This window comes from Lithobates pipiens, unplaced genomic scaffold (assembly GCF_037356315.1).
Source record: "Lithobates pipiens isolate NorthernLeopardFrog02 unplaced genomic scaffold, aLitPip1_a1.2 Scaffold_19, whole genome shotgun sequence".
In the NCBI taxonomy this organism is placed as follows: Eukaryota; Metazoa; Chordata; class Amphibia; order Anura; family Ranidae; genus Lithobates; species Lithobates pipiens.
In genome coordinates this window covers 412,250,653-412,273,489 of record NW_027507764.1, presented here as the reverse complement: position 1 = coordinate 412,273,489, position 22,837 = coordinate 412,250,653, and the positions used below count along the sequence as shown (strand labels likewise).

General features: G+C 39.4%; 1 protein-coding gene across 23 annotated transcripts in view; it reads right to left on the bottom strand.

The window, feature by feature from the left end:
- EPB41L3 (erythrocyte membrane protein band 4.1 like 3) overlaps positions 1-22,837 on the bottom strand; it is a 332,589-nt gene that overhangs the window by 15,240 nt on the left and 294,512 nt on the right. For 14 of the 23 annotated variants that reach the window (XM_077492490.1, XM_077492492.1, XM_077492489.1 and 11 more), the window contains 6 exons: positions 18,171-18,272; positions 16,747-17,466; positions 12,750-12,872; positions 10,683-11,018; positions 8,314-8,442; positions 2,038-2,136 (listed from right to left, as the gene is read on the bottom strand). In XM_077492490.1, the coding sequence (XP_077348616.1) occupies positions 2,038-2,136; positions 8,314-8,442; positions 10,683-11,018; positions 12,750-12,872; positions 16,747-17,466; positions 18,171-18,272 (1,509 nt within the window). The remainder of the gene's footprint in view (positions 1-2,037; positions 2,137-8,313; positions 8,443-10,682; positions 11,019-12,749; positions 12,873-16,746; positions 17,467-18,170; positions 18,273-22,837) is intronic. The other 9 variants (XM_077492495.1, XM_077492499.1, XM_077492500.1 and 6 more) reach the window with 8 other exon arrangements.

The window sequence follows — 22,837 nt, the reverse complement described above, 5'->3', positions numbered from 1 at the left end:
AAGAAAAAACATATCTGAAGTGCTGTTTTTTGCATGTTGCGTGTTTCTGAATATGCACGGATATAAGGCGCTCCTGCCAACATGCAGGCAATGCTTTTTACAGTTCTTTAAACATATAGAGTGACTAAGTAATGTTGGAATATCTGAGGTAGCTTTTCCTCAACCCTTATTTAAAAAAGCAAATATGGGCATAACAATAATACTATATAAAAAAAAACAAAAAAAAAACAAAAAAAAACAGGTGTTTAAAATGTATAATTGTGTCATTAAAAGCACAGTGCTTGATCAGACGTAGGTATAAACCCAGAGCTGACATAGTATATGTATACAAATGCTTTAGGTGTGCTTCAGTTTTTCCTTTTGCCAAAATCAATTTGCTGCTGTGGTAAAGAAATGCAGCTGGTAATGCATATAGTAAAAAAAAAAAAAAAACTGGCCACTGCCCACACCCATAACTGGCCTTCACAGTGAGGAGCCCATGGAGGGCATATACATATAAAACAAAGACATTATATGGTCTGGGGACACACTGGGCACCTTTCGCTGCCATTGTGCGCTTGCTGGGTGTCCAGTGTGCTCCTGTTCCTTTAAGGGGGCTTGGGCAGTCTCCAGGCACCTGTCCCACATCTATCCATTCCATGCAGGCGCTTCCACTGTGGAGACGCTTATAAATTTGTAGTGTTATAGGACTGCAAGCAACGCAGGGTGCCGTGACGAGGCCTTGCAGCTTTCACATGCGTTTGCAAATGTGTGCTAACTAAACCCCTGCTTTTAACAGACGGTTAGACAGGTTAATTTGGTTGGTCAGCTGAGCTATGGAATTGTCTCTTATATGGTAATGCATATAGGCTTGACTGCAGGTCCAGAGATTAGAAATATCACTGCAAGTAATTTATAGGACTCTACGATCAATGCATACCGAAGGAAATGTGCAGCAGCCTAGGCCCCACTCAGCCAGACATGCCTGTGGGTATCAGCAAACCCCTGCATCCTTGGAAATTCTGCCACTGAATGCCAATCTACTGAATTCAATTAGAACTATGGGCACAACTTTTCATTTTAGAAAATGAGGGCTAAAACGCTGTCAGTTTTATTTTTTTGCCATCAGTGTCCAAATGGGGAGATTTACCTTCACTTCCTGTCCTATAGCCAAAACAGGAAGCAAGAGAAAATTCCTGTAAATTAAGGGAATACTTTGGGGAACCCCCAGGTCACCTGAACTAGTGTCCTAATTGGAAGATTTTCCTTCCATTACATTTCTAGGGCAGCTCAAAATGTGCGACTTATTTTTTCCCTTTCAATGATAATGGTAAACAAAAACTGTTGAGCTTCCCTAACAGGGGCACAGACAGCAAAAAAAAAAAAAAAAACTAGCAGGTGTTCCAATTCCTCCTTAAAAAGAATGCTTTTATTTATACTTTAATTATAAACAGACACAAGCTTTTTAAATAAAACACCACTTTCTAAAATGATTCTATATCAAAGTAATTGATGCATACGGATATTTGTAGCAGTCTACATAGCTTTACCATAAATCTGGTACATAACTAAAAATGTCATATGAATAGGTCTGGCATGAAAGGCATGAGGAGTGACCTTGAAACAGAAGCATATATGAATTGGTATGAATGTAATTGTGAGAAATGGTAAATGATGTACGTGTAGTTAGTCAACTTAATCAGCTATCGTATGTTAAGAAATATGTATACGTACATATAAAACAGTAAGAGTTGCATAACTTGTAACCCATGTCATTCTACCCATGACTGAATTTTAGTGTTCCTGTTTCTTTGCTTTTATAACAGCTGAGTGTGGAACTGCCAAAGTCTTCAGTACCATTACAGTTCAAAGTAAAAAAAATGCCTCATTTATGAAGTGAATATCCGCCATGTGCTGTGCTATTTTAGTATGTTAGAAAACCGATGAAGTTAAGAGGAGAAAATATTGACAGCCAAGGCATAGAATCATCTTCGTTAATGAACCTGCTAGCACGTGCTACCTTGAAAAGCTATACATATACATCCCATCAAGACTTACTTTGGTAATGTGTGTAGTAGTTGTAGTGCCATGAGATTCTGAAGTAATTGTCTGAGCGCTCATTAAAACACCAGGATCTGTGTCAGGGCGAGACACCATCTAAAAACAAAGTGATTCAAGCACGGGAATTTAATAAAGAGATAATTTATTTACTGGAGAATGTTATTGTTATATATGGTTGGGTCACCACACCAAAATAAAAAGACATAAGTATGAATGAGACCTTGTACAACTCACAAACACATGTATGTGTACTGTATATGTATAATGTGACAAAAATGTATGTCACACTGTCAGGATTTTCATTAAATCTTAGTGAACTGGACCTGGCCTAAAAGTTCTAAGATAGCAGAGCTGATGTGCAGACACCAGTACAGGTGATAGTGTTCAAACTGATGCATGCGCATCTCCCTTGGACCCTTATATACAGCCTGGGCTTGACTTGTATATAGGAATTAAAAAAAAGAAAAGAAAAACAACATTAATTGATGGCATTAAGGGATACCTTCTCTTCAGGATTGTTTTGGACCCACCAACATGTCCAACTCCAGAAGGCACAAACCACTTTTAAATTAGAAGAGGTAAAATTCTAAATTAGGGGACAAATTGTTTTATTCCCAATAGCGTGGGTCAAATTAACTTATTACCTTAGAAATGTGTTCGGCCAGATTATGTTCACTTTTAAGAAGAAGTTATTTGTAATATTTTAGTTTTAAAGTGGAGTTTAAAGTGGAGTTCCACCCAAAAGTGAAACTTCCGCTAGTTTGTCTCCTCCCCCCTCCTGTGCATCATTTAGCACTTTTCAGGGGGAGCGGTTACCGGTCTTTGAGAGGTATCCTGTCCCCACCTCCGGGAGAACGGGCTTCAACACATTAAGTCAGCAGCTCGGCTCCCTCCTCCTCCTTACGCTGCCGGGCCAGTAGGAGAGTGCAGCGGTGTCTTGCACATGTGCAGTAGGGACCAGGTGTGAAGCCGTAATGCTTAACTACCGGGTTCCCTTACCGGCAATGGTGGCGGCAGCACCCGACAGCTGATTGAAACATCCGCTGCGGTGCTGACATCACTGGAATCCAGGACAGGCAAGTGTCCAACTATTAAAAGCCAGCAGCTGCAGTATGTGTAGCTGCTGGCTTTTAATTTTTGCAGGGGTGAGCGGACCTCCTCTTTAAGTTCAGTGTACTGACAGATATTTTCTCTTTCCCCTGGAATCAATAAATGTTGACAAATGCCAGCCACTAAGACCAAAATCATTTTGAAAATACTCAAAATACAAGATATAATTTTTAAAGGAGTCCTACCCGAGAGAATAACCTGTCATTAGACCAGCTTTATGCCACACAATCGGTGAGTGCAAAGGCCAAAGAATAAAATTTGAGACCTGTGAGGCCTTAGCCATCTGTAAAGACTGCCTTACATTTCCATGGTGATCTTTAACTGAATTCCTAAGGCTCCATGTACACTACCCTACATTTACTGCAGCCAAGGTAATATGCAGCAAAATAACAGCATGGTTTTGTTGCGTTTATGCAACGTTTTTAATTTACCCGCAGCCGGAGGTCAAAAGATTCCTCTCCTGAACGTTTCGTTCAGGAGAGGGAAGTTGAAGCTCACCTAAACATGCCAACTCTAAACTCTGCTAAAAGCCTGTGTGTACATTGACACACAGGTTTTTATGGAGTTAAATTTAGGAGCTTTGGCAAAAAAAAGAAAAAATACCAAAAGCTCCTAAACTCAAGTTTAGGATCTGCCAGTATAGGCTAGAGTACATGAAGCCCAAGTCTGTATACAAATGTATGCTACTGATGTCAGTTTAGTTTTGCCATATAGCTTCCCCTGCAACTGCCACCTCTTGGTAGGTCCTCTTTACTGAATAGCTGGAACATTTTGTATAGTTGTTCTTGGGTTATTATAAAACCTGCCACCATGTAATGGAAAAAAAACTTGGCCATCAAAACTGTCATTAAATCTTTTATCTGTAATAGTCCATAGTATCTGGTTAATGGAATTAGGAAAAAAAAAATTTTTTTTCGGCAAATGAAGGTATTCTAAAAAAATTTTTTCCCCTATAATGGGATAGCACATACTTGGTCAAATCAACCCAAAAATCTCTTCATATTATTAACTTAATCCCCAGTTTAGGCTAATGTCCTGGTGATGAATGCAGTACCGTTATGGGATATCCTGAAATTTGAATGGCAGTAAATTTAGCAAAAACATGACTTGACTTACAATCGAATACACTTATGTGTTATCTGACAGATTGACTCCTCCGTCAATATTCCTTTATAATAAAATGTAGCAGGATACTATATCTTAATTTTAACTAATTTTATCAGGTTCTGATTTGTTAGTTCTTTCATATGTGTATAATTGGTTAAGCCATAAAAGGTGCTGTTAGGGATTCATCTTCAGGTCAGTTTACATGCAGTAAATGCTTAGCAGAATTCTAGTGTATTATGATTCTATAGCTTTACTGAGCCAGTTCATCTTAGCAGTCAGTGTAACCTTTGATGGACCACTGAGTAATGTATTAAGCAATGTTTGATTGACCATAATGGGTGAGACAAGCATATGGCCAGAGTGTCTGCTGGTTTCAAATTTACCATTGATTGCGGTGAGCAAGTTGAAATGAAATATACTGATGTAATGAAAATGCCACATGTAAAATATGGAATTGTATTTTGAACAGCTCTCAATGGTGACATTTTTCCTTAGACAAAATAGCCCAAAATATTCTACTTTTAATATTTAACAAAAAGTAAAAACCTGCATCTCGTTATGTATATAGCAGGGAATTTTCATTTAGACATGTTGTAGCTCAAAAGTTGGAGAAGAGAATTTTATTTTTCATTAACATCTGAAACAATCTTATCCTTAACCAACCACCTTTAATAATTATTTTACTTGTATTGGCACAACACAGTTTTCAAAATAGTTCCCATCAGGACCCAGTAGTACACTAGTAGTGAGCCCAGGACAAAAGCATCACTTATAAAAAGGACTTGGTATTAGGGTCCCTCAAACATTTAAATTTGAATTTAGAAAGGCATACATTTTAAATAAGAATTTTTTTTTATTTTAATAAAGAGAGAATGAGATAGTATATATTTATGCATTTACATTGCATCAACTTTATTTGGTAATTCACTTAAAAAAACTAAATATTTCTCTTCAAAAAAGTTTTTTTTTATCTTTCTTTGACCTGAGATATAGAAGAATTGATTCACTTACTTTAGATACAGCACTATATGCAATAGTGCTATGGCAGCTCTTCTCAAATGGCACTAGGTTTCAATGACTGCATTCCAGTACATGGAATACTAGAAGCTACAGCTGTTACTCCCAGTCTGGGACCAATGCTCAAGCCCAGCTAAAGATTGTGCTGTATAGCTCTACAAGAGTGACACTGGAAAATGCTATAACATATCTCTGACATTGAGATTTCCTGTAGCTTTTGTGGCCATCAGTAGTTTGCTATTGTACTCACTCAAGCATACATAATGGTCATCAAAATTCTTGTACTATCAAACCATCATTGTGTCAGTAGTTAGCCATAAAAGCTGTTGATCTTCTAAAGCCATCCATAGACGATTTTAACCTGGAACAGTTTAGCAGAGAGCAGCCAAGATTCGAACCACGTATGGGCAGGCTGAAAGTACCCAAACTGATCGATCGATCAACTTGATTACAACCTGCCTATCAGATTTTACATGCGATTATTGCTAGCATCTCCACAGGAGGGATCCCCCACATAAACAGTCAGTGTGATGAGTGATTTTCTTCCCTGCAACCAAATCGCTCCATCTATGGCCGGCTTAACGTCACACTAGCAAATTATGCAAACTGATTTTTTTTTGTCTTACTTACAGTGCCTTGAAAAAGTATCGATACCCCTTTCCACATTTTGTCATGTTACAAAAAAAATGTAATTTATTTTATTGGGATTTTGTGATAGACCAACACAAAGTGGCACATAGTTGTAAAGTGGAAGGAAAATTATAATATAACGTTTTTCAATTTTTTTTATAAATAAATATCTGAAAAATGTGGCATGCACTTGTATTTGGGCCCCCCTAAGTCAATACAACCACCTTTCGCTGCAATTACAGCTGCAAATCTTACCAGCTTTGCATGTATAGAGTGAAATTTTTTCCCATTCTTCTTTGCAAAATAGCTCAAGCCGTCAGATTGGACAGAGAGCGTCTGAATCTTGCCACAGATTCTCAATTGGATTTAGGTCTGGGCTTTGACTGGGTCATTCTAACACATGAATATGCTTTAATGTAAAGCATTCCATTGTAGCTCTGGATGTATGTTTAGGGTCGTTGTCCTGCTGGAAGGGGAACCTCCGCCCCAGTTCAATTCTTTTGCAGACTAACAGGTGTTGTTCTAAGATTTCCATGTATTTGGCTCCATCCATCTTCTCATCAACTCTGACCAGCTTCCCTGTCCCTGCTGAAGAAAAGCATCCCCACATGATGATGATGCTGCCACCACCACGTTTCACAGTGGGGATGGTGTGTTCAGGGTGATGTGCAGTGTTAGTTTTCCACCACACATGGCGTTTTGCTTTTAGGCCAAAAGTTAAAGTATTGTCTCATCTGACCAGAGTACTTTCTTCTGCATGTTTGCTGTGTCCCTCAAATGGGTTCTCACAAACTGCCAACAACATTCTTATGGTTTTCTTTCAACAATGGCTTTCTTCTTGACACACTTCCATAAAGGCCAGATTTGTGGAGTGCACTACTAACAGTTATCCTGTGGATGGATTCTTCTACCTGAGCTGTGGATCTCTGCAGCTCCTCCAGAGTTACCATGGGCCTCTTGGCTGCTTCTCCGATTAATGCTCTCCTTGCCCCGGCCTGTCAGTTTAGGTGGACGGCCATGTCTTGGTCAGTCTCTAATTGTGCTGTACACACTTTCCCTTTTTGGATGATGGATTGAACAGTGCTCCATGACATGGTCAAAGCTTAGGATATTTTTTTTAATAACCTAACCCTGCTTTAAACTGGTGTGTTCCTTGACCTTCATGATGCTGTTTGTTCAATAAGGTTCTCAAACCTCTAAGCCCTTGTACACGCGGTCAGACGCGGTCGGACATTCCGTTGGAAAATGTCAGATCGGACCATGTTGTCGGATAATCCGACCGTGTGGGGGCTCCATCGGACTGTTTCCTTCGGAATATCCGACCGACAAAGTATTAGAGCTGGGCTATAAAATTTTCCAACAACATGGTCCGATTGGACTTTGGCCGATCGTTGGTAGAGAATTACAATCGGACATAGTTCCACGCATTCTCAGATCAAATCACAAGACCAAAGCTATTGGCTACTAGCCTGAACATAGTCCCGTCGTAAGGAAAGAACGTCATCACGTTCTGAACGATCGGATTTTCCGACAACTTTGTCTGACCATGTGTATGCAACACCAGTTTCAGACAAAATCCGTTTGACAAAATCCGACGGGTTTTGTTGTCGGAATGTCCGACCGTGTGTACAAGGGCTGAGAGCTTCATAGAATAGCTGTATTTATACTGAGATTAAATTACACACAGGTGGACTCTATTTACTAATTAGGTGACTTCTAAAGGCAATTGACTCCACTAGATTTTAGTTAGGGGGATCAGAGTGAAGAGGGCTGAATACAAATACATGCCACTCAGATATTTGTAAAAAAAATTTGAAAACCATTTATCATTTTCCTTCCACATCACACTTATGTGCCACTTTGTGTTGGTCTATCACATAAAATCCCAATAAAATTAATTTACAATTTTGGTTGTAACATTACAAAATGTGAAAAATTTCAAGAAGTATGAATACTTTTTCAAGGCACTGTATGTTGTGATGTACCTCCTGAAATTGAAATCATGAACGCTGGTTTTGAGCTTTAAATATATGTGATTGCGCATATTATACTAAAGTCTACAACTGGACAAAAGCAATGTCTTAAAAATGTACATATAAGATGCTAGCATAGAATAAAAGTGAAATGTTTAGTGTGAAAACAAGATTTTCAAAAAAGTTATAAAAAAATTGGTTCTGTTAAGGGGAATTTTTCTAGGAGTAGTGAAAGGCTCTTTGAGAGTGGCTATAGGTTTTGCAGACCATAACCAAATGTTTCCCTTATCCTACACACAAGATATTACTCTTTTTGCCTTCTTATTTAAGGATTATTAGACACTCAACTCTCGGGATCAGGGTGAGAATGGTGTAGACTGAAACCAGTGCAATAATTACAAAAATAAACAACAAATTTCCCTTTACTGTCTTTTACCTCTGATGACTCATAGGTAATGGTTTTAGTTTCTGTATGTATTACGGGTACATCTTTAGTGGAAATTTCAGGCTTCTCCCCATCTGCGATAGTGCCAAAAGTGATGATCTCGGTTTTCACCAGGGGTGACTGAGTAAAAAAAGATTCCATTTTTATTTAGGTTAGTAAACAAATAACATACAGCAATAGGTCTTCAAAAACACAAGTTTCAGAATATCAGATAATGTTTTTTTCCAGATAAAAAGGATTTGTTAATTCATATTACTAAAGGGGGAAAATTGTGATGTTCTTAAAGATCCAACAACTTTTGTTTCTATTTTTTTTTAAGTTATATAAAAAGTAGGCTAAAGCTGGCCACACATGGTTTGAATCTTGGTCGGTTCAGCAGGGACCGGCTGAGATCCGAACCATATGTGGCCAGGCTGATTGTACCTAAGCATGCAATTATTGCCATAGCTATAGCCACTAGCAATAATCATTGTGTTCTCCCATCAGGGACAGCCCAGCTGGGAGAACACAACAGCTCCATGGAAAGCATTCCTCCATCAACACAGATTGTGTTGATGGGGGAATCTAGCCATTTTCTTTCCTGCAGCCCTTGGTTGCAGGAAAGAAAATTGTATCATCTATGGCCGGTTTAACAGTTTAAGGGTCCTTTCACACGGGGCGGATCAGTGGTGATCCGCCCCATGATATCCGCTTGCTCAGCGGGGATCGCTCCGCCGATCCCCCGCTGAGCAGGAAGATGACAGGTCCATCTCTGCACACTGCGCAGGGACAGACCTGTCACAGCGGCGCTCTCCCCTATGGGAGATCGGATGACCACTGTGGTCCGTCGTCACCCGATCCGATGACGGATGGAAAAATAGCTTTTTCCTCTGTCACACTTTTTCGGATCGGAGCGGGTCGGATGTCAGCGGACATGTCACCGCTGACATCCGACGCTCCATAGAGCTCTATGGAGCATCCGTTCAGGTCCACCTGAAAAACTGACAGGCGGGCCTGAACGGAACAGTAGTGTGAAAGGGGCCTAAGAATTCCAATTTGGTAGACTGTTTGGTCAACAGATGATTCCTGAGGTTCTTTGTGGAAGTCTACCACAAAGAGATTAATATCATGCAATCCTGATAAAATCAAACAGGCATCTCATTTCTCTGGGTGCCTTAAGATAGTGGCACAAAGCAATTTGCTTAAGGCCTTATGCACACTGGTCATTATAAAAAAATGCCAGTAGTGTTCTCTATAGAAAGCTGTAGCTGTAGAATGAGTTTTGCAGTAGCATTTTTCAGCAATTTCATTTTTTAGCAATACTATGAATGAATGACTTGTATAGCGCTACCTATGCGAACTGAATCGCCTCAGGGCGCTTTCTTGCCACCAGAGTCCATCTGCGGATTTGCGTGGTCCTTTACCCCGTAAGGTCCTGCCACGCTTACAAACACATACAACATTGTCATACACATATTAAGGCCAATTTATTTTTTTAGACAAGGTCTAATTGACCTATCAGCATGTCTTTGGAGTGTGGGAGGAAACCGGAGTACCAAGAGGAAACCCACGCAGGCACAGGGAGAACATGCAAACTCCAGGCAGATGGTGTCATGGTCAGGATTTGAACCAGCGACCCTATTGCTGCTAGGTGACCGTGCTAACCACTACACCACTGTGCTGCCCTATACTCCCACAAAATTACTTAAATGCCAAATAGCTGCGTTTTTTGGTGGTTTGCAGAGTTAGAGCGTTATTACAGCTGAAAAACTCCTCTTCAAACCCACTAGTTCTGGGGGGGTGGGTTCCCAGCTAGAACACACCCCCGCCAAAAAAACACCGATAAAAGCCTGTGTGTGCATGGACACACAGGATAACATGCAGGGGAGCTTACTGGAAGCAGAAAAAAACAAACAAAAACAAAACACCTGAAGCCAAAAACAGCAGCTGTAAAAACATCGAGTGTGCATGAGTCCTCATACTGAAAAGCTGCTGTCAAATGAGCAATTCTGAATAAAGTAGTGGCTATCTAGAATTACATTACATATTAGATTACAATCTTAGTTAAAAAAAAAAAAAAAAGACACTAGGAGCAGAACCTTCAAACAGCCAAATAAGAGCCATGTTTGAAGAAGTGCCACAGTGCATTTTAATTAGAATATTGTTAGTCTTAAAGATTTTACGTCAAATTTAAATGTAATGTATTATAGTGTATTTTTACTGGATGTCACTCTCTAAATAACAAAGCAAAATGAAGCAGGCAAAGGTAAAAAATCTCTTCCAAAGCAGGGCATTATATTGCTCAAGCCTGAGTTTAAGCAAGAATTACCATATGCGCATGTTAAACATACAAAAGCACAAAGTCAATGTTAGCCAGTTACCTCATCATGAGGCTTGCCATCCAATAGATGTGTGTCATGAATATCTGAGCCATGCTGCTCCTCTTGAGCATAACTAGCAGCAGAAGCATCAACAGCCCCATCTTCCTCTTTATCAATTTCCTCACTCCCTTTCAAGCAAGAAGCAATGACTGCATTTGCCTTAGCCGCACCATCCAACTGCTCTGCACTCAGTTGAGCAGTATCCCTGCTTGCATGCATAATCCCCGTCTCCTCCAAACTGATTATCCCCTGCACAACCTTCTCTTTCGTTCTTTGCTCTGCGTCCTCTTCTCTTACTTCGTCAGTTGTTTCCCATTCAGTTTTTGTTTCAGTTTTCTGAAAAGAAATTGGGCCATTGTTAACTAAACATCACTTTCATTTTCAGGAACAAAATGGGATTTATATATTTTTATTCACATAATAGTAAGGACAACAGTGAAAAAGAAAGGAAAACTAGCTGTCTGGCATACAGGTCTAGATTAAAGCATAAAAACTAATACCCATGTGACCCGTGATGAAACTATAATGGGTGCACACATCTTAAAAATGTATGTAAACCCTAACAATGAAATATTGCCCCCTGTTTGGTCTTTTGAATTTACCACCAAAAGAATTTTGTTTTATCTGTTTGTAATATGCATAAAAACACCTAAAACCTTCTTGGGCTATATAACAACACTGCTATGTTATGGAGAAGAGGTAGTGTTCTGTAATCCTAGCACAACTTTTGTCCTAGGAAGACAACCAAGCTTCTCTATAGATACAGTATAAGTGAGCATTGTCACATTAGGAAGTGTGTTACTGGAAGGCTCACCAGGACAAACAGAGAAAAAGCCTAAAAAACAACAACTGCAGCCTTCGTATCCAAGTACTGTAAGCTGTATTACATCACATTTTTTGGTTCAGATACAAGTCAACTGCACCCAGGATGGTAATTACGAAAGATTATGGTACGTTCTTTATTTCTTGCCAATGATGGCTATCAACACATCATTACTGTGCATAGAGTCATTTCTAAATGCTACAGGAATAATAAGTGTATAGATGTATATACATCTCAAGGTACCATGTTGAAGCCATAATGGTAGTATAATTTACAAGGCTCCTCAAACATTTTTATTAGGGTTAGTCCTCAATATAGGTTAAGGCTATATTAGCTGATTCTTTTCCTTTAGCAAGCCCGCTAGAATAAATATGTCATCAATGCTGTTGCATAAATGGCAGGCAGAGCTCTAGGAAATCCGTGGCGAGTATGGGTGGGGTGGGCACACAAATCACGCCCTGATCAAGGCCCGTTGCCTTACCGACAGCTGAATTTCTTGAGCACATCATCTTACTAGTGCCACACACTTTTTAACAACCATTTATGTAGATAAAGAACTTTAAACGCATATTAAAAAAAAAAAGGGATTCCGGAAAGAGAGGATAAACGTATCCCCATTTGTTTAAAAATGTGCTCTTGCAGTTGTCTGCACGCATCTAGACAAACAGCTCATAATAATGAATTTTTAAAAATGGAAGTATGAATCATAAGATCCAGGGCAAGAAGTGCAATATTGTAAACCAATATAAAACATTTCCTTTTTTTTTTTATGTATATTCAATGGACCACTAAATTAACTGCTGGGGAAAAAGAGAATTTATTTATGTTTACATGTTTGTAGCCCATTTCTAAAATATGATAACGCAGCACTAAAGCTTCCTTGTCAAATAGAAGTATTTTATTTATTTCCCTCTTCCTTCTCATTTTACATCTCATTAAATGCAAAACTCATACCAATAGAATTTCCATTACTATGCAACAAATAGCCAAGATGCTATATAATTTTGTCCTCCAAGCTTCTGTATATTTTTCTAAACATTTTGAAAAACATTTAATGTAGAATATTTTCAGAGCATTATCTAAATGGTTCTAAGTGTAGCAGTGATTGTAGATCATTGTGTCACTGCAGTTACAGCTATGTCATTTCACATCACCCTCTTTTCTTTGGCACTCAAAAAAAATGCATGTATTACTATCAGAAGTTCTATAACAGAGCTAGTAAGCACATCCAATCAAGCAGCCACCTGAGCCCAGTTTTGTGAAGCAGTTGTAACCTCTCCTATAAACTCAGATGGCTTTCTTGAAGACTCTAATAAACTGTAGATATCAGAACCATCCATGAGTTTGTCACCAGAAGACTGTTTGGTCTAAACAAACAAAGAAATGAAAAGTCATTGAAAGGACAGAGACATATAGAAGAGAGAAATAGAGGGACAGTCGTAAAATGAACAGACAAAAGCATGAGGAGTAATAACTAGCATAACTATAGCAAAAGAGAAACACATTTCACTATAGAGGGCCACTAAACCTAAAACACAAATTGGCTTAATTAAATTAGTTAAATAAAAAAAATAAAAAAATGTTAAAGAAAAAACATCAGAGGTTCAAAATGGAAGATTAATTTAAGACAATTGATAAAACTAAAAGTATCCTTCCTTTGCAGGGATGTGATGCTTTAAGGTCCAACTGCAGATTCTGTATACATTTTGTAAATATGCATGTGCATAAGAGAAGAGCAAACAAGCAGTTTATAATACAGGAAGTCACATAATCGGAACAATCTCAGAGAACCCAAAAGAGCTCTATGTGAATGAGGAACCAAAGAAGGAACTTTGTGAGCTTGTGTATAAGACACTGGAGGGAGAACAGCAGTGGTAGCTGAACAAAAGGTCAGGAAAGCACGCCAGGATTAGGAGAAGTCAGGGATTGAATGGAAGACTGGATAGTGCAGCTCATGAGTAACAACTTTTTATTTATGTACTATGAAGAAAGGACTTGAAGGATGTTAGATTAAATGTTAGGACTACATCACAATAATAAGACAAAACAGTAGGTTATTGTTACTTTAATGACATATCGGCAACTGTAGAATTCCAGGACAACTGGCAGGGCTCTCATTTTAGATTCATGAACATTTACTGTATCTAAATGTTCCTAAATTCATACACAATTTGAGCGTGACCTACAGTTTTATTATTTGTCAAGGTATCGATATTATTACAAAAATCTAAAGTTCTGATAAACATTTGGAACCTTTATGTACAGCTAATCTACTTATTACCAATGTATCTTTTACATAAGCCAACTTGTGTTTGAGCCAAATTAAAGTGCACCACTCCAACCCTTCAAGTGCTCCACTCATATGCTGAAATCAGGTGCTGGCTTGGAGTTCTTCACTCCTCCACACAGCTCGGTATAATCTAACGAAAAATAAATGTCTTCACAGACAAAACTCTAATCAAAAAAGCTTCAGCATGTGGTTCAGCCCCCAGTTCCACTCCTTTTAAAATGTTTCACCCAATGACCTTAATCAGACTATGATGATTAAGCCATTTAGGTGAAATATGTCAGAGAGGTGGTCCAGGGGACAGCACCATGTGCTAAAAGATGTTTGTCATTTAAAGTTTTGACTGTAAAGATATTATTGGTGTGCAACTTTTCCTTTGGATAATAAGCCAACTTGCATTTTAGATTTACTGAGCCCTCCAAGAAAGCAATCTCTCCAACTATTGCTGAACTAAGATTATCAGCATATCATATTTTGTCATGGCTGGTTTACCACAAGGAGAGGAAAGCTGGAGAGTCAAAATTATAAATAAACAATATATAAAAAAAAAAAAAAAAAAAAAAAAAAAACACAGAGCTCCCCAACTCCTCTGATAAGCCAAGGAAAGAAAGACCTGAAAGCTGGCTTTAGAGAGTCAGGTCTTGATTTAATAACTAAGAGGAAAAAGACAAAACTGATAGGCATGAGATAAAATTACAACAGAAAAACAATAAAAATATTAATACAATAAATGCACAACACAATAGGATATCAGGGAAAGAAGCCATGAAGGTTAAAGGACATGGCAGAAAATAAGAAAATAAAACTGGCACACATTTATAATGCTTGTAAGAAAGCAGAGGCCCTATTCAACAGCCCAAAGTAATGAAAATTAATTGAGATGGACAGAGGAAGCTTCAATAATGTTAATGTGCTCCTTATTTAATTTGAAGCTTTATAATGGTACAAATTACAGCAAATTTTAGTACCAATACCTAAAAAAACCAAGCATAATCCGTACATTTTTTTTGGAAGGTCTAATTTATCTTACGGAGTATGGACAACACAACTATACAATTTCACCACAAATGTTTATTCTCCAACTGCTATACATTATAAATAGAAGTATTTTTAGCATAAAAGGCTTGCCAATTATTGGGAATTAATGAGCCCCATCTCTTTAAACCTAGCAACTCGCACACCCAAACCCATTAATGATATACAGAATTTTATCTGTGATTTTCAAGATTTTCAACATACCATAACCCTTTTCAGACACCACAGAGACTATCTGGGCATTCTAAAGAACTATGCTGCTTCCCTGATTATGAGGTATGTGATAGCACACTGCTATACTATAGAGCTATGGGGTTCTGTCACAATCTACAATATAATTTTTTGTTTCCACGCAGGAAGGAAGATGCTGAGCGTGCAGTGTCTCACAGAATGGGTAAGCACATGTAAAATTTTCTGGCGAACGATATTAAAGTGCAAGACTGTATGATCCCACACTAGCCAGTGAGAAGTCAGCTTCCAGAAACTTTTCATGATTAAATTAATAGCAGTATTAGAATATTGCACTGTGTTAGTCATCAATTATTGCAGGAAGTTTAGCGTTTAAGTGATACCCTTTATTGGCAAAAATTTTTTGCAAGCTTTCAGGATGGCTTTAATCACTTTTTCCTGCTTTATACACGACATATTTTCTGAAAACAAAATATTTACACACAGAATTACAAGGAGCAATAAAATACACATATAAAAAACAAAAAGGTTTTATTTTATTTTCTATATTAACTTTCTTCCTTGTAACTCTGTATAAGTATTTGAGTTTCAGAATCATTTTTAGAGTTGTATAAAGGCTGAGGAAGTCATTTCAGGCACCCAGAATGCACGTATATTTAATACCTTGAGTTGTCTAATAAAGCATATCACTCAGTGGAAAACTCCAGCCAAAAATACCAAGTTGAGAATAAATAGCCCATTAAAAGATGCAATTAAAAAAACGAAAAAACAGCTTTGGTTTCAATCTAGAGCTCTTTTCTGCAGTACTGGTTTTCTGCAACATGAAGCTTTTAGTTTCATGGGCAGCATCATTTAACCTACTTCCTCTAAACTCAGGCTGTCCTGGATCTGCCCCAGCATGTGACTGGACAGTATAATGAAAAGCAGTGATGAGGTCATCTATCTGTCATTCTACTGTCTGGTCCCATTAGATGAACGGATTTTGCACCTTCTGCTACTACTTCTTGCCCTCAAGCCCTGCTAACTAAGCGGCAGGTTAAGTTCAGAAACTTACACTACTCATATTTAGAAAATAAACTTACTGATGTATGCATGGTTAGAGCTGCATTCACTCTTGTGTTCTATATCTGTCTTGAGTTAAGCTTTAAGCTTCAAAAACTTTCTACATGGTCAGATTATTTGTCAGCTTTTTTCCCGTTGTTATTATTCATTAATATATGGCAATGAGCAGTATTTTGCACTAATACAGGGCAACTAAATAATAAATCAGCTTTCTTGACCACATCAAGCTGCAGAATGCAAGTTTCTAAGTAGCTGGTTATAAGATGCTGAAAACTATTGCTCTTTGGACTATGTGATTACATAAGCCCAATAGTTTTTCCACAACTATGTTTATTGCCCTTTTTTTAAATGCATATATTTTTAGGAGACCCTGTTGAATAGAGCCAATAAGCTGTTAGATCTGGGAAAATGCTGGCTTAAGCACACTTTTATTGATATAGCAAGCGGTTACATTAATATATTTTCAGTCATGATTTTTTTTTATGGTTGGTTATAAAGGTTCGCAATGCTTGCTAAGGCTGCAGTGCCCATAATAAAAACGGATAAATAAAAAAGTTGGTTGCCAACATAAAGTTAAGCTGAAAGTGAACAGAAGGGAACTGTGAAGCAGGGGGATGTCTGCAATTCATGCTTTTAATTGTGAGAATAGGGTCATTGCCACTTGTTACCACCACTTTGGATGCAGATGATTCGGTGACATAGTGAGCAGTAGCAATTGTAAATGGTTGATCTCTTGTATATCGCCATTCTGAGAGCTTCTTATCCTTCCATCCAGGACCCTCTGTCTTACTGATTCCATAATCTGGAAATTCTGCCCTTTTCTCTGAGATCACTGTTTCTACAATCTTCATAGAGGTGTCTGACTCCTGGACTTTTTTCAGCACCTCTTCTATTGGACTAGACAGTTGGGAGTCTGACTCTTTAATGGGAGTCAGAGTCTCTGACATTCTCCTTTTAACAGTTGGGGCCTCAGAAGTCTTTCTACCTTTATCATCGCTAAGCGTTTCCACAATCTCATACTTTCCTGCCACAGGAATTATTTTCACAGTTTCAGAAATGTCCTTTTCCAACTTCTGTCTGACTTCAAAAGTTGAGGGCTGTGATAACTTTTCACCTTCTTTACCTTTGCTAGTCATTGTTAAAATTTTTCCAGACACTGCGTCATAGGATTTTCCTAATGTGTACATTTTCTGCCTGTTTTCTTCTTCTTGAGCTCTAATTTCCATTTTCAAGGCATCCAGGCTCTGGGTTTCAATAGTGCTGGTCTTAAAGGTTTCAACTGGTTTGTCACTGCTCACAGTTGTCACCTTGTAAGTGATCATGGTTTTTGTTTCACCATCAACAATTTTAGTGGGTACTTTGTCTATAATAACCCAATCGTCAGTGCCCTATATGAGATATAAAATCTAAATTAGCATTTATTTGTCCTTATTGTAGGGCTTTATATTTGAATAGTGTTCATCTAGGCTTTCCACAATCTACATATCAAGCTTTATATATAAAAACATAGGAGAAGATCGTGTGGGTATCCTTCATGGCAACCAATATGATTAATCCTGAAATGTATCCAATGCGGTCTAAAAATATTGAGTGTAGTTGGCTGCTATGGAAAATACTTACACCTTTTCTTATAGTTTTAATACAACTTAAATATAACGATTGGTAAAAAGTCCTAGTTTACAAAGGACTATTTCAGTGTGGCATAGGGTGGTTTTATAGGGTGGACATAGACTGGTAGATGCCTCCCCAAGAATGGATGGAGACACTTCCTGCAATTACACATGGTGTGACTCTTCTGTCAAAAAAGAAAGCCAGTTGCTTCCTTTTGTCTTCTCAAGGATTGGCTCAGTCAAAAAGAGATTTACCAACAGGCAGGAAGGAAGGCTAGAATAGCCACTAATAGTCTGATTCTCACCCAAGTGCCATATAAGGCTTTTTATAGCCTCCCTCATCACAGGAGTCTTTAAAAAAATTCCCACAATATGAATCATCTTTTGCTACTTCATATAGTCTGTCGCAATTACTTAATGCTATGAAGCACCAATATATACATTGGTGGATTTTTTTCTAATTCAAACAAATAGAAAATAACCTCTGGGGATGAAGGGATAGTTTTCTGCATAATGATCTGCTGAGAAGTAGCCACAGGGCTTGTGGCTCTGGCTTCCTGAAGTTTCTTCACTATGTCCCCTGGCTAGCGGAAGAAAAACCAATAAGAATCCAAAAATCAGATGCATTTACTTGAATTCATAAGACAGCAGTTTGTTTAGTGTTACTGCAAGGAATATGTTAACAGACAGATCTTGGAAAACATTAATTTGAGCTTATGGCTCCAATACCCAAACAAAGCATTCTGACAGCAAGTCCAATATTTTTCACAACAATCCCATCAATTCATTTGTAACCAATAATACAACCCTGATTTTTGGGACTAATCATAAGAAAAGACTAGGTTAACGACTGAAGATATATACATTATAATATCTATATATCAATCATATTCTTGTTACTACTTGTCCAGTCCACAAAATGGGTTCAGCAATTTAGTAGCTAGAGAGCAAAGAAAAGTAATTTTTTTTTTAGCTTTTTTTATTGCAAGAAAAAAAAAGTATAATATATATATATATATACACACATACATACATACACACACATACACACACACACACACACAGTATCTCACAAAAGTGAGTACACCCCTCACATTTTTGTAAATATTTTATATCTTTTCATGTGACAACACTGAAGAAATTACACTTTGCTACAATGTAAAGTAGTGAGCGTACAGCTTGTATAACAATGTAAACTTGCTGTCCTCTCAAAATAACTCAACATACAGTCATTAATGTCAAAACCGCCGGCAACAAAAGTGAGTACACCCGAGTGAAAATGTTCTAATTGGGCCGAAATTGTCAATATTGTGTGGCCACCATTATTTTCCAGCACTGCCTTAACCCTCTTGGGGCATGGAGTTCACCAGAGCTTCTCAGGTTGCTACTGGAGTCTTCTTCCACTCCTCCATGATGACATCACGGAGCTGGTGGATGTTAGAGACCTTGCACTCCGCCACCTTCCGTTTGAGGATGCCCCACAGATGCTCAATAGGGTTTAGGTCTGGAGACATGCTTGGCCAGTCCATCACCTTTACCCTTAGCATTTTTAGCAAGGCAGAGGTTGTCTTGGAGGTGTGTTTGGGGTCGTTATGTTGGAATACTGCCCTGCGGCCCAGTTTCCGAAGGGAGGGGATCATGCTCTGCTTCAATATGTCACAGTACGTGTTGGCATTCATGGTTCCCTCAATTAACTGTAGCTCCCTGGTGCCGGCAGCACTCATGCAGCCCCACACCATGACACCCCCTCCACCATACTTGACTGTAGGCAAGACAGACTTGTCTTTGTATTCCTCACATGGTTGCTGCCACACACGCTTGACACCATCTGAGCCAAATACATTTATCTTGGTCTCATCAGACCACAAGACACGGTTCCAGTAATCGGTGTCCTTAGTCTGCTTGTCTTCAGCAAACTGTTTCCAGGCTTTCTTGTGCATCATCTTTAGAAGAGGCTTCCTTCTGGGATGATAGCCATGCAGACCAATTTAATGCAGTGTGTGGTGTATGGTCTTACCACTGACAGACCGACCCCCCATCCCTTCAACCTCTGCAGCAATGCTGGCAGGACTCATACATCTATTTCCCAAAGACAACCTCTGGCTATGACGCTGAGCATGTGCGCTCAACTTCTTTGGTCGACCACTGTTATGAGTGGAACCTTTCCTGTTAAACTGCTGTATGGTCTTGGCCACCGTACTGTGGCTCAGTTTCAGGGTCTTGGCAATCTTCTTATAGCCTAAGACAAACATAATGTAGCGTAACAATTCATTTTTTTCAGGTCCTCAGAGTTCTTTGCCATGGAGGTGCCATGTTGAAATTCCAGTGTTCAGTATGAGAGAGTGAAAGTAATAACACTAAATTTAACACACCTACTCCCCATTCACGCCTGAGACCTTGTAACACTAATGAGTCACATGACAGGGGACAACTAATTTACACCGTTATACAAGCTGTACACTCACACTTTGCCACAATGTAAAGTAGTAATTTCATTAGTGTTGTCGCATGAAAAAATATAATAAAATATTTACAAAAATGTGAGGGGTGTACTCAATTTTGTGAGGTGTGTGTGTATTATTATATATGCCAAGTAATCCATAATCACGGTCATGCTGCACACTATGCAGAACATACACTAGAAGTCTCCAACTGTCTTGTAAATGCAACGTCTAGGCTTTTTTTTTTAAGGAGGTGGGGCTACCGCTTGGTTAGCCAGCTCTTAGTTTGCATGTATACCCTATAGTTAAATAATACCTACTTGTGTTGAGAAAACATCCTCTTCTGGGTGATCTACATACAATGCAAGGAGTTTAACAAACAATGCAGATTCCTACCTTTTGTTATTCTGAAGAAATCCCTGTTTCTCTGTGTCCATGTGGGAAAGTGAGTCTAATGGGAGTGGTTTCATAATTATCAATCAGCCACAGGGCACTAATGAGGATAACTGCTGGGCCTGCAGCCCTTCAGACGTGTTCCTATTGGGAGTATCTCACCAAAAATGAAAATTTTGTTACAGGGGATGCCTGAAATCTGACATCCAACTTTGTGCAGACCTCTGGGAAAATTTGTGGGCCAATCACACAAACAGGACATTATGTTTCTGGGGGGCGTGCTGTACACATTCTGCATAAAGAACACCTCCAAGTAGCCATATTGCATTGCATTTTCAGAAAATTACAGAGCGAAAAGGCAATTTTTATTAACATTCAATTACAATATGACTCGTGTATACGCTATATTATTTTTTTCTTTATTTGCTATTTTAAAGTAGAGGGAACGCTCCCTGGTGGCACACAGGCAGTGAAAAAATGGACCGACAGGGATTTATCCATTCCCTACTTTAGTCAAAACTGAAACCAGTTTTGGTTATAGGTGTACTAAGTTTGCATACAGGAGATAAGCAGATGATATCAAGGTGGCTCTTGCTTATATTTATTGAATTTCACAATACCGCATAAATTGCTTCCCAAAATGTCAGAGATGTGCTAACAGATTATTTTCTAAGTGGTCTTCCCTATATAGAAGGCTCTACCACACCTTCTCCTTAAGCCACATGGACAAGGCATAACTCAGCATGCCTGGTGCCCCTGCCTTTCTCCACCAGAGTGAATGTTTCAATATCCCAGGAGGCAATAGTCTTGTGTGGAGGGGAGCTCATCATTATGGTTCCCTCTTTATGGGGTGTCCAACATTTTAGCAAAATTAGATTTTTCCTATTTTATATATTAAAGGGGTGCTTTTTCTGTTTTGTATGATGCTGCTTTCTTTTAAATAAACCTTTGATTAAAATGTTTGATGTTTGCCAGAATTTTTGGACCTTATTAGCTTGTGTTGTTAAGACTAAGGCCGCGTACACACGCGGGGACTGTTCGCCCAACTTTGTCCGTCAAACAGTTTCGGCAAACAGTCCGCTCAAAATTAGCATGGACGGACATGGCCACACACGACGTACGAACAGTTTGCTGAAACCGTGCGCGATGACGTGAACGGCACGTACGACGGGACTAGAAAACGACGTCCTATACACTGCAATGCAAACCTCGGCGTGTAAATCCTTTCTGAGCATGCGCGGAACTTAGTTTGACGAACAAGCCTACACACGAGGGGACTGTTCGCTGAAACAAAGTTTCAGCGGACAGTTTTTCGGAATTTCCGAAAAACCTTGTTCAGCGGACTGTTCGCTGAAACTGTCCGCTGAAAGCCCACACACGAGCGGACTGTCCGCCGAAACACTGTTCAGCGGACAAAGTTGGGCGAACAGTCCCCGCGTGTGTACGCGGCCTAACTGTTCTTGGTCTTTTAAAGAAACTTCTGCCTATTTAGTTGACTGCATTGTTACCTGGTGAGCAAGCCACTTGTGAGTTGTCTGTTTATTATTATCCTTTGTGCACCCTTAAAGAATTTGGAAAGGTTTCATGTTTACCAAGTGACTGTATGTTGGTGTAGATTAACCACTTGACCTCCGGGATATTTATCCCCCTTCATGACCAGGCAATTTTTTGCTATATGGCACTGCCTTACTTTAACCACTTGAGATCCACGCTATAGCCGAATGACGGCTACAACGCGGACCTCCTTTGCCGGGACTACGTCTATTGACGTCGTCCCGTGCACGAGCGGCCTGCGCGCCCCCTGAGGGGCGCGATCGGCGAGTCTATGAGACTCGCCTGATCACGGATCCGAGCAAGGGGTCGATCCCGACCCCATATCACGTGATCAGCTGTCAGCCAATGTAATCAGCTATTATTCCTCCTCGCGCCGGTAATCAGCTATTATTCCTCCTCGCGCTGTCAGAAAAAAAAAGAGCCGATCACCGGCGGCCGTGATCGGGACATCAGTCCCGATCATGGCCAGCCCTGCCAGTGCCCACCTGCCCCCTGCCAGTGCCACCTTAATAAAACATAAGTGCCCCCGTCAGTGCCACCCAGCAGTGCCCACAGTGCCACCCAGCAGTGCCATCCACAGTGCCACCCAGCAGTGCCACCCACAGTGCCCACAACCTGCCTCAACAACGGTGCTGCACCCCAGTGCCACATATCCGTGCCCATCAGTGTCATCTACCAGTGCCCATCAGTGCCGCCCAGCAGTGCCACCTATCAGTGCCACCTATCAGTGCCCATCAGTCCCATCTATCAGTGGTACCTAT